Below are 13,618 nucleotides of genomic sequence, written 5' to 3'. Positions count from 1 at the left end.
CAGATTTATCCCTTGGCACTGGCTTGAGTCAGCCCAGGGGAGGATCCCTGACACAGAAATCAGATAACTCTGGCTAAAACAACATTAAGAAGGGGGATTAAGATTCAGAATGCTAAGCAGTTAATATCACTTCGCTGGGAAACCTCCCATCAGCACCAGAGGAGCTGTATTTCCAGCACCCTCTACTGGCTGAGCAGCAGCTGGCACCGAGGCAGAGAAGCTTTCTAGAAGGCAACTGCTCAACACCTGGCTCACCTGAGGGGTTATCACCACCTTCCTGGGAAGTACACGAAAAAGATGCCTTCCGAGACTTGTCTGCACGTTCCCCCAGCCCACATGCAGCAGAACAGGACTCCATGCCTAAATCCTCAATGATGGTGCTAAGCCACGGTGTCCAGGGCTTGCTGTCAAAGCAACATCCTAGTATTACTCCTCAGAGGAACACTGAGAGCTAAGGAAGCATCCACAGCGTGTTACAGACAGCAAAGAACATGGACAAAAAGCTTGCCTAAAGTCAGAGCATCTCAAAGCAACAGATAAGAGTAGGAACAAGATGTTTCTGGGTCTCCAGCACACAGCCAAGTCACCTCTCCTCTTCTGACTCGGAAAAGTGGCCACCTGATTCAATGTGGATTTAGACACCCCTGAATCTTTGAATCTTTGATGTCTACAAAGACCCACATGGGGCATATAGGGAAATCAAGTTTTTTTTTTTTTTTTTTTCCCCAACTGGACTTTAAAATCAGCAATAATACAGTTGAAACAATCTTCACTCTTTAAGCCCAGCTGTCCTTCAGAGGCAGTCTCAGAATGGCATAAAGCTGATGTAATGTAGTGGAAAAAAACAGCCCATCACATCTTCGTAAGGTGGCTAGCGAACAAGAGAAAATGTCGCTGTCCACAAGAAATGGGGCCTGACAGGCTCAAAATTGCACAACCATGGTGTCTGATGATTTTCTGGCTCTGCTCAGCATTTCAAATGTACTCCTCACCCAGCTTCAGAATGCCTAACATCAGAACTTCTGTTTCTATTGTATTCAGCAATGGCTTTATTGCAGTATAGCTACAGGCTCGTTCCCTGACATACAACAAAAGACACTTAACAGCAAAAAGATAAAACATCTGCCTACCAGATGCTCACCAGGGACCCTTTTTCATTCAGTAGTTTCATGTCCTAGCAGCTGACTCCCACCCCGACACATACAGCTCTCAGGAACTCTCCCCAAAGCCTCTCTCCTTCAGACTGCCACTTACAGGGTTCAGGAAAAAACAAATGTTTTATTCTCAAATGCTGCCAAGGTGGAACCAGTAAACTCCACAGCTGGGCTCCAACACTGCAAAGAGCAGAGGTCAGAGGATAGACTCAGTACAGGGTTGGGTTAAAAACAGTCAGAAGGGGCACTGACTTAAACTTACCTGTGTCAGCCAATACCCACAGTTGGTAGTTTTGGCCACACTACCACAGCACCCCCCCTTCATGCAGGTTCTGGCCCACAAATATTCTGCTTTAGAGAAACACTGCACAGAGGGATGGATACTTGGATGGAACCATCACAAACTCAGGATGTAAACCCACACTGAGAAGCACTCAGACTTACCAACAGACATACACACAGTATGCAGCAGGACTGTGAGGGACCTTTAAACGCATGAATCTCTTACCTTTATTGAAGAACATGGAAGCCATCTGGCCCATTTCCACCCTTTCAGTGATTTCAAAGATATTGGGTGAGCCACGTCTCTCTGCAAATTGAAAACAAGGAGGTTTCAACCAGTGCCTTGAGTAAAGCCGAAGGCCAGACTATCTGAAGACACCCACGAAGCTCCAGCAGCAGCCTGAAGGACACTATGTACTATCTACCACTCCACAGCTGCAGCGTCACGGGTCCAATCACTCTGCTGAAGTTAGTTTAAAGTGTTTTCAAAATAAGGTATTCTCATCTTAGTGACCTAGAGGGAAGAGATCTTTATCAGCCTGCAGAAGGTAAACTGAATTCTCAATGAGCCTTATCTCGCAAGTGCTAAGGTCTTCGGGATGCAAATGTGAAATTAAGGGCAAAATGGACAGCAGAGTCCTGCTCTGCTTACTGGGGCTCACAGGAATGCTGCCTGCAGAGAAAAAGTCTCAGTGAAAGCTGAGATACTTACGAACTGACAGGATAGGTCGCGTCTCTGCTCGCTCATAGCCATCTTGGAGGAGCACATCACTGTCAGATACTCCAGAGGAAGAATCCTCATCCTCATCATCCTCCTGGAAGAAAAGGCAAGACCACTGCTCAGACTTCCACTACCTACAGCACCACCAGCGTCACGGTCTCACTTCCAGCACCTCAGAGGTAGATCCCATGCAGGGCTGGGCAGGACAGGCTACCAAGCAGGGGCAATACCGGGAGCCCTTGGCCCAAGCTTGAGACACTGGAGAGCAGAGAAGGGCACCAGCAGAGCAGTCTGAGGTGAGTGCCAGGCTCTGCTCTTAGCAGGTCATACAGCAAGTGTCCGATTCACACAGGGATACCTGGCACAAGAAAATTGTGGCTCAAGTGTCTGGTAGATCTACAGGGTTACAGAACTGGGAAAAGAAATCTTAGTGTTTTTATTGGCCATTTCTTCTCTGTCTGGCTATGGGATCTCGTAACTCCAGCCCAATAACATACAGGCAGGGATCTAAATCAGTGCAAACAACCATACCTCACACTGATCCAGAAAAGCCACTGAAGCCAGGATCCAAAAAAGCCACAAGCAAATTTTCCAGCAAGGACATACTTCAGGACTGTCCAGTCCCTGGGACACATCCTGACCGGCAGCAAGGACATTCCTGCCTGTCCCAGTTAAGTGACCTGAGATCAGCGAGGATTTATAGAACCTGGCACACTCCAAATGGCACCGATCTATTGCCTGCCACCTCTCCACACTTGCTGAGCAACGCTTCAGGGCAAGGAGAGCACATCCAGTAAAATAAAATGTAAGCAGCACAAGAGATTTTTCAAAGCTGAAGCAGAAAATCTAGTCTTTAATGAGCAACCCCACAGGGAACTAAAAGTCATATTTTACACAGCCAAGTTCCGTAGAGTAGAAATCTATTCCTTTATTAGAGTTATTAATGAGGCGAGGCACAGACAGAAATCTCAGGTGAGCCTCGTGTGATAAAAACAGAAGAAAATGGAAAACGAAATCCCACACAAACCTTGCGTTTTTCCATTCTCTTCCATCGCAGCTGGGCATTTGCAGCAGCCATGGCCTCCACCACAAACGTGGTAGTCATATAGCTTGGGAGAGAAATCCAGTTAGTATCAACAACAGTCAAGCATCGTTGCTTAAGATACATGGAGAATTATCCTCACTATTTGTAGGGGCAAACACCAAACAAACAGAACTGCTTTCACCAACTTTGCACCCTCCCCCCCGCCTATTTCATAGTTTCTGCTCAGCACACTGCTGCCTTCTTCTGCTCCTGAGATGGAGGTGTTCAAGCAGAGAACAAAATGCAGTAAAAACACACATGCCTTCAGAGATGAGGAGACATTAGGTAGCTGGAAAACACCTTGCTAGTAGTTTGGATGGTTTGGGAAGACAAGAGGAGTTTCCCCCTTGTTAGAAAGCTGGGCCCTGAAAGGGAGAAGGAAGCCTGGACTAGCACAGTCCTGTTATGAAGTTTATCCATTACAGCCTGTGGCAAAGGTACTCTGCTGCCCTAAAGACTCCTACAAATGGCATTAGAAACAAAGGAAAACAAGGCAGAGGGGCAGATCACATCTATATGCAAACATGCTTTGCTGGAGGCCATGGGAAAAGCTGGCCAGGGGACAGGTACAGTCACTGATGCTTCGATGGAAAGCACATCGTTATCTCAGCTAAACAGTCCTGTAATTAAAAAAAAAACCTTCAAATCAATCTTAGTTAAGGCATTAGAGTGGCTTCCCTGTCTCAGGAATTGGGCTCATTTATCAAGCTCAAGCAAGAGATTAATTTTGCCGGAATAAAAGCAAGCAGCCCTGTTCTGAGGCCCACGTAGCAATTCCTGCACGGATTCTTACTGAAGGGTCACTGCCCAGAGGGCAGGAGGAAGCCACGCACCAGGGCTGGGACAAAAACAACGCAGCTCCTGGGGCACTGAATACTTCAGGCTCTGTTTTCAGTTGGGTTTGGTTGTGGAACCCAGGTTTGGAAACTTGTGCTCCTCTGCTGACCTTGGCAGACTCTCTGCTGGTGCTGCATCTCACGTGCTACGTTTGTGTTTTGAAACATATCTAGGACTGCTCACAAAGCTCCGTTACTGGTGCTGCCACAATTGGTAATTCAATCAAGCCTCTGAAGCACACGGCTTCAAGGTGAGGAATTTAGAAGCATCACTACAGTCAGTGCTGAGCACGGCTACCCCTGTTCAGCAGCACCTAACAGGTCTGAAAAGCACTGCCTTCACATCAAAGGCACGTTCAGAACTAGTTACCTGCAAGAAAACATCTAAATTCTGTTCTTACCAACAGCAGGAGGGGAGTTTTATTCTTATTTATTTGCAAACCAGGCGAGAAACGAGCAGGGATACACAGCTTGTCAGGAAGATGACAATTCTGTCAGTACCTGGAGAATCTCAGGCTGCCTGGACATCGCTGCGCTATCGGCAGCCTTCAGCTCCACCTGCTGCTCCAGCAGGGGCACAGGCAGCTGAGCAGGAGCTCGTGGCAAACCAGCTCCGAAGTCATGGGACCTGCCCCAAGGTCTCAAGCAGCGAAGGGCAGGCAGCAGCCCAAGCCTCAGCACTGATCTTAGGGCTCCTGAACTGAGCACCCCCCTCTCCTGAAGGCACGTACCCACAGCCTACCTCATAAAGCCCAGGAACATGAGGAGAACGAGGCTGACCAGCCAGCCCGCTGTCGCAAACGCCTTGGGCATGGTTAGAGCTCCTGTCCCGACGATGAGGTTGAACATGTAAACCAGACCCACCTGTAACATCCACAGAATCCAACGTGAGTTCGCAGCTTTGCCAGAGATCACCCAAACCCCCTCACGTGCACGCTAATTCGAATGGAGAGAGCAACCTTTGTGAGCAAGCAGGGTGGGAGCAAGCCCATGTTAGAGACAAAATTCCTGGGAGACTGATAACCAGAGAACAAAGCAAGTTACAGCTCATTTTTCATGATAAAAATGTAATCCCTTCCCCATTTTTCCAATTATTTAAAAATACTGTTTCCTTCTAACTTTCAAAGTTAAGAAGGACGTGAGCTTTGTGGACTTTAACATCCATTCACTTCTTTCAGAATTGTTTACAATGTGCATTTGGGTCTCTCGTTATTTTCTGACCTAAGTGCTTAGGACTACATACAGGAGTTCCCTTCCAGGATGTCTCACCCTTCATTATTCTTAAGCAAGCAGGAAACATCCAAAGAGAACTGTAATCCAAAGCCTGCTTGCCATTCTACCAGCAAGCAACTCAGCACTCTGGAAAAGCTATTTCACTTCAAGAAGGGGAAGGATTTTATCCTTTAAAGCAACCACATTTTTTTTTTTTTTGGCCCAGGGCAAAGAGCTAATTGTGCACCTGGACAGCACCCCCAGACTGCAAATTTCGCTGAACTCACAAAGACTGCCCCAAAGTTCATTGTTGCTGCTGTTTTCTATCTTTTTTTCTCTAATATAGGTCAGTCTCTCTCTAGAGGAGAGTCAGTAAGAGCTATGTCTGAGTACATTTTTCTGAGTGTGAAGGAATTGATACCAGAACTATTCCCCAGAGCCCCCGCACGCTGTCCCGCCCTACATTCACTAACATAAGCAGAGCAATTTCATCTTCTGATGGTTCTCCCAGGACAAGTCAGCCACCGCAGCTCGCAGGAAAGTTCTTTTCACTCGGCTGGCACAGCTGCCATTCCCTGAGCACACCTCCTGCTCGAGTGCCCAGGGCCATGACTCACTTCAGTGAAGGACTCTTCAAAATAAAGCACTCAAGTGATTTTCCTTGGCTGTGGTCAAGTAGGCTGAGATGAGAACGGTGCTCGTGCATTCAGCCTGGCTGGACGTCTTCAGGCAAAGAGGAGAGAGCGCTCTAGACTTTGAGATGAGACTCTAGGATATTCCTGCCACACCAACAGAAATGTGACACTAATTCTGTAGGACCCAGAACCCCCCAGTTACTGACTTGTTCTCTATTTTCTCAGTCGTGGCCCATTTCTGGGGTCTGAGATCCAGTTACTCGAAATTCAGTCATTAACAGGGGGATGAAAGTTTCTGACCATCTGAAAGCTGACCCGTAGAATTCAGTTCTGGGTCTTTATTTAGTCATCTGCGGGGTTTTGGGGGAATATTGTTTGCAAAGCACTGATCTAAGAGCTGACGCTTTACGAACACTTGTGGCTATCAAAACCAGGTTAAAATAAAGGTTAAAGGTTAAAATAAATAACTGAAGATTACTTATTCGTAGCTTTTCTTTTATATATGATTTTCCTCTGAATTTCTTAAGAAAAAAGCCCAATTTCCACATTGCAATTTTCCCTGTTTAAGTGAGCTTCACGTGACAATTTGTGCTGATGAAAACGCTGAAGTTTAAGAGCAACAGGTAGAAGGATGCGAGAGCTGGTATCGGACACGAAACTTTTCTTAGCACATTTTAAGGAACTATACCTTAAGCAGACGCCATCCTTCCCAGCACATAAAGGAACGTGCAATGTAAAAAGAAAGAGCTACCAGCACGAAGCATTTTGAAGTAGCCTCTGACCTACGGCAACTCTTGAAACACTGCGGTTACATGCACGGGGAAGTGGGAAATGACAACACGTGCTGAAAGAAGAGGATTTTGAGAAGACTTCTGAGTAAAGACAGCCAGGCGCTGAGCCCGAAGGACTTACGTAAGGCGAGTAGAGCTCCCCCGTGTCGGTAATGCCGCCGGCCATGGTGAAGGGAGCAGCACGAGGAGGGCGTTCTCAGCTTCTGTTACCTTTTACCTAGGGGAAAAAAGAAAACAAAGCACAAAGTTGGGTCACCTTTGCCAGAAGGAGGGGAACTCACGAGGCAATTTCGGCACTCTTGTCTTCTGACACAGGGCAGCCGCAGCCGGCCCAGCACCACGAGGAGCTCCCTGCCCCATTAAACCAGTAAAAAGGAACACCCAAGGGCCCTGCCCTGCCCCAGCACGCGATGTCCCGAGCAGCCAGAGGGAGGTTTCAGACCGCAGGAGGAAGCACGCCTGCCCCCAGGACGCTCTCGGACCTCTCCTCTCCCACAGCCGCTGCTCCTCAGGGGCACGGGGCTGCTTGGGGCAGGCTCGGGCAGCCCCCGGCCTCCCCGAACGACCCCGGGGGCAGAAAAAAAACAGCAGGCGGCCGGCAGCAGCCCCACAGACACGGGGCACCGAGCTACCTGCACCGGGTCTTTTAATGCCTGAGTGTTTGGGGAGCCTGCACTGCCCGGCAGAGCCCCGGGAGCGAGGCAGCAACACACACACCAAGGGGGGACCTGGGAGCACCACCAGCCCCCAACGGTCCCACGCAGGGAGCCCAGACCCCATAGAGACCCCAACAGTCCCACACAGGGACCCCAACTCCCCCAGGGGTCCCACACAGGGACCCCAATCCCCCCACCGCAGAGACCCCCAGTGGCCCCACAGGGACCCCCAGTGGTCCCATACAGAGACCCCAGACCCCACAGGGACCCCACACAGGAACCCTGCACATGGTTCCCAGACCCCACAGGGACCCCTGGGGAACCCATACAGGGACCCCTGGTGGCATAATACAGGGACCCGAGACCCCCGGCCCCCCAGAGACCCCACCAGGGCCCCACACAGGGACCCCAAGCCCCACACAGGGACCCCATACTCCCCCTGGGACCCCCCACAGGAAACCCAGACCCCACAGGTCCCCCAGTGGCCCCATACTGGGACCCCAGACCCTCCAGGAACCCCCAGGACCCTCACGCAGGGACCTCAGACCCCACAAGGACCCCACACAGCACCCCAGACCTCCTGGGGACCCACAGTGGCCCTATACTGGGACCTCAGACCATACAGGGATCCCCAGGAACCCAATACAGGGACCCCAAACCCCCCAGGGACTCCCGGGGACCCTAGACTCTACAGAGACCTCACACCGTGACTCCAAAGCCCCCAGGCCCCCCCAGACCCCACCGCGGCCGCCCACAGAGACTCCAAACCCCTCAAGAGCCTGACACAGGGACCCCAGACCCCCCATACTGGGACCCCAGACCCTCCAGGAGCCCCCATGACCCTCACACAGGGACCTCAGACCCCACAAGGACCCCACACAGCACCCCAGACCCCCCGGAGACCCCCGTGGGCCCCAGTCTGGGACCTCAGACCATACAGGGACCCCCGGGGACCCCATACAGGGACCCTAAACCCCCCAGAGACCCCACACCGAGACTCCAAACCCCACAGGGACCCCACACAGGACCCCAAGCCCCCCACAAACCCCACCGGGGCCCCACACAGGGACCCCAAACCCCCCCCGAGACCCCCCGGGACCCCTCGTGTCCCCCCACAGGGACCCCCCGGGACCCCCAAACCCTTCCCGGGACCCCCAAACCCTTCCCAGGACCCCCTGACCGGCCGTACCGCAGCCCCCAGGCCCTCCGGCCCCTTACCGGCCGCGGGCGCCCTCCCCTCCCCTTCGCCCGCCCCCTCCTCCCGGCCCTGCCCCGGGGCCGCCCCCCGGGCCCCTCACTGCGCACGCGCGGCGCGGGGAGCGGGGGGCGTGGAGCGGCGGCGGGGAGGGGGAAAGGCTTCCGCGCACGTGACCGGGCCCCGCTCCTTCGCCCGCGGATTGGAGGGGAGGGGGGGTCACGTGGGAAGGAGGTGGGCGGGGAAAAAAGGGAGGGGGAAGGGGGCGGGGCCGCAGCGCCACGCCGGGGTGGGAGGGGGGAGTGGGGAGAGCGGCGCTGTGCGCATGCGCGGAGGGAGGCGCCGCAGGTAGGGGCGGGGGCGGGCCTAGACACGGAGCCCTTCACAGCCCCCGATCCCAAACCCAGATCCCAATCCCAGCCCCAGATCCCAGCCCTGGATCCCCCCGAAGCTCCAGATCCCAGCCTCAGATCCCCCCCCAGCCCCCGATCCTATCCCCGGATCCCCCCAAAGCTCCGGATCCCAAACCCAAAGTACCCCACAGCCCTGGATCCCAGCCCCAGATCCCCCCACAGCCCCCCAATCCCAGCCCCAGCTCTTCCTATAGCTCTGGATCCCAGCCCCAGATCCCTCTGTAGCTGATCCATCCCGGCCCTGGATCCCCCCACAGCCCGAAGTCCCAGCCCCAGATCCCCCCATAACTCCAGATCCCAGCCCCAGATCCCCCCCCAGCCCCCAATCCCAGCCCCAGATCCCCCCATAGCCCCAGATCCCGCCCAGATCCCCCAATCCCAGCCCCAAATCCCCCCATAGCCCCAGATCCCAGCCCCAGGCATCGGTCTGAGCCCCGTGCAGAGCTGGGGCTGCCACTGCTGCCTTGCAGGGGGCTGCGAGCGCTGTGCCACCCCTCGGCTGCGCGGTGGGCACACGGCCACGTCTCGGGGCCATGAGGATTAACCAGGACACCGTGCTGCAGGGGAGCAGGGCGACCCTGGTGCCGTACACCCCGGCACACGTGCCCCGGTACGTGGCTCGAGTCCTCCGGTCTGGTTTCACTTCCCTCTTTTAGCGTGTTGTTCAGAGAGGGTGCTGGCTCGGCAGCTGCAGGGGCCTCTTCCCCATGGGAACAGCACAGAAATTAAAAAACGAAAGCTGTAGGAAGGCAGCGAGCTGTGCCCACCCTGCTCACAGCGGTCATCCCTGAGGTCTGTGCTTTGTGCCAGGACTGTGGATTCACAGGGAGGGAAATACCTGGCCGTGGGTGAACAGCCAGCACTTCTAACATCCCTTGGAATCTCTCTGTAAAGGCCAGGGAGGAGCAGGACTGCAGTGTGTGACCCCAGGCAGCCAAACCTCTGATCAATGCGCTTTGTAAAGCGCTGCCCCGGGCAGCTGCCGGCTCTGCACAAAGGTGGCAGTGTTTGTCAAGTTGTCAGTGGCACGCTGAGGCTGTATCGAAAGCAGACGGGCTGAAATCCTGATCTTTGGTGCTGCTGGGTCAGAACTCTTAAAAACTTCCAGCTCGTGTCGTGGCACTTCACACAAAGCCGCAGGATGCACAAATTTTGCTGCATGTCCAAGGAGATTGCTGGTTCCTGTTTCACATCCAGCAAGAGGCTTGCAGATACTTCCGAGTTGCTCTGAACGCCAGGCTAATATTTCCAGACACGACAGGGCACAGGCAGGTCCTTGGAGCACTCGTGGCCACCGTCCTGCGGTGCTGCTGCTAAGCCAGGGGTCTGCCCCGCTCTCTTTGTCAGGTACCACGCGTGGATGCAGTCGGAGGAGCTGCAGCGCCTGACCGCCTCCGAGCCGCTGAGCCTGGAGCAGGAGTACGAGATGCAGCGCAGCTGGCGGGACGACGCAGACAGTGAGGGTCTTAAACACCTGCTAGGAGTGGGTGGCAGGGGGGAGCGGGTCCCTCTCCGTCCCGTAAAGGACACAGAGTGGGCTGAGGGCACCTGGTGAGTGGGATTTACTGAGCCCGAGGGGGTGTGAGGCTGGTTTTCAGTTCCACCAGCTTTGCCTGAGCACCACAGCACGTTGCCTGCCCCAGCCCAGCTGACATCTTTCTGGTTTCTGTACTTTGTGGGGCTCTGGGGTTCTTCGTCTCCAGTATTTGGAGGCAGATGAACAGCGATAGTTTGAAGCAAGGGGAGTATGGACACAGTAACTTTCTAGGGAGATCCGTGCGTGTTTGTAGCTGATACATGCTCAGCTACAGACTGTAGCTGGGAAGCTCCTGGGAAGCAGAGAACACCCAGGGCTGTTGGTGTCCTTTTCGTGCAGTTTTTCAAAGGTAAGGATGATTTAATTCGCACAGCATTATCTGCTGAGCTTCTCCAGCACCATCACCACTCCCCAGGACTGATCATCGTCAAAAGGTGGAAGGGAGTTGTATTTTTCCTTAGGATTCGAATTACTTTATAATTACCTGGTTGAGATTAGTTGACTGAATTGGTTCCCTGGCTCTATTACAGGTAATGAATCAGTACTCATAAAAGCCTCATAGAAATACAGGGAGCTGCAAAATGCCGAGGCTGGCAAAGATCTCAGTCTGGAGATCTTAGCTGGCATTAAAAGCTTTGTTGAGAGCAGCAGTAAAGCGGACTGGGTGAATCACTGGGTGATCCTTGTGCACCAAACAATTCCTCGCCCGAACTTGCTGCAGAGACAAAGCAGTGAGACCTCTGTCGGGGAATGAAAGTTTTCACGCTCCTTTTTACACAGGCTGTTCCTAGTCTCAGTGTCTGCACGATCCTTTGTGCTCACAACGGGTTTTTCAGAGCATTTCTTATGTTTCTAGGGACGGGAGCAGGCATGCTTGGCGTGGGAGGTGCAATTATTACCTCTTCCTCACTGCTAACATGTGGAAACTGCTGTTCCTTTGCCCGTTGCATGCCTTTGATTTCATCCTTCAGTACTTTGTGAATAATTCGTGCCGTGAGAATGTTGCTTCTTGTCTGTTCTCCACAGAGTGCACCTTCATCGTGCTGGACACGGAGCGCTGGGCTGGGCAGGCACGTGGGGAGGAGGACTGCATGGTGGGGGATGTGAACCTCTTCCTCACCGACACCGAGGATCCGACTTTGGGGGAGATTGAAATTATGATCGCAGGTGAGGTTCTGCTTGCTAGCTTGGGCCTTTGTCACCTTGGCTAAAGCCAGACAGATGTTACTGAGGGCAGATTTTTATTGTCATTGCTTTACTTTGGCTGTTCAGATCTGATCAGCATCTGTTGCTGGCTTGGGACACAGCCTCTTCTGAAAAGTACCCAGCACTGAAAAGTGCCCCTGCTGACTCGTCTCGCCTAACAGGGTGCTGATTTCTGTGGCTCTCCCTTTCAGAGCCCAGCTACCGTGGCAGAGGATTTGGCAAGGAGGCGACTCTGATGATGATGTCCTACGGTAAGGATAGCCCAGGGCACGGGGATGGGAGCAGAGCTGTGATGTGATCTAGAAACACGTATTCCTGCTGAGGTAGAGGGTAGTAAGAGGTGCACCTGCCTCAGAAACTGGAGTCCTGTGTCTTTGTAGATGTGGCAGCCCAGCAGGGAACAGGAATGCTTGTCTTTCTGGTTTCTTTTGTAGGAGTGACAGACCTGGGCATCACCAAATTTGAGGCTAAGATCGGTCAGGAAAACGAAGCCAGCATTTGCATGTTCAAGAAGCTTCATTTTAAGGAGGTGTGGTAAATGCCCAACGTCTGCCCAGAGAACACGAGCAGCACTTGTGTTATGACTGGGGCTCAGCTTTTTTCATTCTGCGTGCTCCAGGTTGCTGTGAACAGCGTTTTCCGGGAGGTGACGCTGAGGCTGGACGTCAGCGATGAAGAGAAACGATGGCTCCTGGACCAGACAAGCCACGTGGAGAAGAAAACCTACAGTGAAGTGAAGCTGCCAGCCGGAGAGCTGGAGACCTGACGGATACAGCCAGGCACAGGCCTGGGCTCCAGGGAGGAGATGACCCTGGTGGGAGGTCTGAGCGTGGCTGACACCTCCGCGTTGTTTTGGTCTGTCTCCTTTGGTTACGTTGTCAGCTGGTCACCTTTGCACTTTCTTGCAACAGCCCGAAATACTGAAATTTGGACCTGGCGAACAGCCACCAGCTGACAGACCTGGTTGGGAATGACTCCGTAACTTTAACGTGCTGTTCCAGCACAGCCTAAATCACCAGCAGTTAATTGATTCCCGGTGCAACCTGTTTGTGGACAGGCAGTACCCAGTGTTCCTGCTTCCCTTGGAGCAGGATTCCTCAGTGCGACGGAAGTCTGAGAACTCTGGTGGCTCTGCTCTTTTTTGAATAGTAATAAAAGAAAAGGATAAAAATCTGAGGTTCCTGAGCGTGACCTAGGAGCAGTGGGGCTTTCTTTGGGTGGTGAAAGGGTGGTGAGGCCAACAGAGCCTCCCTTCTGGGACTCTGAACCCTATTTTCTGGGGTGCGGTGGGCGCTGCTGGAAATGAGAGAGGCCTGGGTGTGGGTGAGCACAGCCAAAGGGAAATACTGGCCCCCTTTCAACTCTGGGGCTGGGTTGGTAAGGGAATTAGTGAGGTGAGGAATTCCTGGCTGATTGCTCTGCTCAAAGAGAGCCAGGATAGCATTTTCTTACAAGGAAAGATGGCACAGACCGGTGGGATACCACAGCTCCTCTGAGTCCCCCGAAACACTACTGATTCACAAAAAAAATTACAAAGATTGAAGGAGTCAACCTGTTAATGTGATTAAAACCACCAGGATCAGCCAAGCAAGACCAGAGCACAGCCTCTCTGTGCTCTTTACGTGACCAGGGGAACTGGCAGCTGCAGGAGGCTGCCGAGACAAAACCCTGCTCTGCTCAGCCCTGGGCCTGGGCACACGGGTGTCTGGTACGAGCGTGGACCTGGAAACCTCAGGCCATCAGCTGGGAAGTGATATTTCACTTCATTTTATCTGCTGTTACCACAGCAAGAAGGAAAACACGAGTAAAGGAAGACAGAAAAGTGATATCCCTCTTCAAGGCAGCTCAGGCTGCGAGCATCACTCACCAGGGCAGAAACCTTTAGGGTAAGAGTCT

At 53.0% G+C, this 13,618-nt stretch overlaps 2 protein-coding genes across 7 annotated transcripts in view; one reads left to right on the top strand and one right to left on the bottom strand.

The window, feature by feature from the left end:
* Window positions 1-8,608, bottom strand: part of TMEM104 (transmembrane protein 104) — a 42,060-nt gene extending 33,452 nt beyond the window's left edge. The window contains exons 1-6 of one of the 5 annotated variants that reach the window (XM_084492221.1): window positions 8,590-8,608; window positions 6,837-6,932; window positions 4,820-4,941; window positions 3,185-3,266; window positions 2,149-2,251; window positions 1,663-1,743 (exon numbers count right to left, since the gene is read on the bottom strand). In XM_084492221.1, coding sequence (XP_084348347.1) covers window positions 1,663-1,743; window positions 2,149-2,251; window positions 3,185-3,266; window positions 4,820-4,941; window positions 6,837-6,881 — 433 coding nt within the window. In that variant the 5' untranslated portion in view covers window positions 6,882-6,932; window positions 8,590-8,608. The other 4 variants (XM_084492220.1, XM_084492222.1, XM_084492219.1 and 1 more) reach the window with 4 other exon arrangements.
* A 255-nt stretch (window positions 8,609-8,863) lies between these two features.
* On the top strand, window positions 8,864-12,898 carry NAT9 (N-acetyltransferase 9). Of its 2 annotated transcripts, none has more exons than XM_084492622.1 (7): window positions 8,864-8,914; window positions 9,450-9,589; window positions 10,327-10,436; window positions 11,543-11,683; window positions 11,914-11,973; window positions 12,157-12,251; window positions 12,342-12,898. In XM_084492622.1, exons 2-7 carry the CDS (start codon window positions 9,513-9,515, stop codon window positions 12,486-12,488), a joined length of 630 nt encoding a protein of 209 aa, XP_084348748.1. In that variant the 5' UTR covers window positions 8,864-8,914; window positions 9,450-9,512; the 3' UTR covers window positions 12,489-12,898. The 2 variants fall into 2 exon arrangements, with proteins under 2 accessions (XP_084348748.1, XP_084348747.1); XM_084492621.1 differs by having other exon boundaries at window positions 8,889-8,914; window positions 9,543-9,589.
* Window positions 12,899-13,618: the final 720 nt, after the last annotated feature.

Source organism: Aythya ferina, assembly GCF_964211825.1.
Source record: "Aythya ferina genome assembly, chromosome: 18".
NCBI classification, from domain to species: Eukaryota; Metazoa; Chordata; class Aves; order Anseriformes; family Anatidae; genus Aythya; species Aythya ferina.
This window is presented reverse-complemented; position numbering and strand designations above follow the sequence as displayed.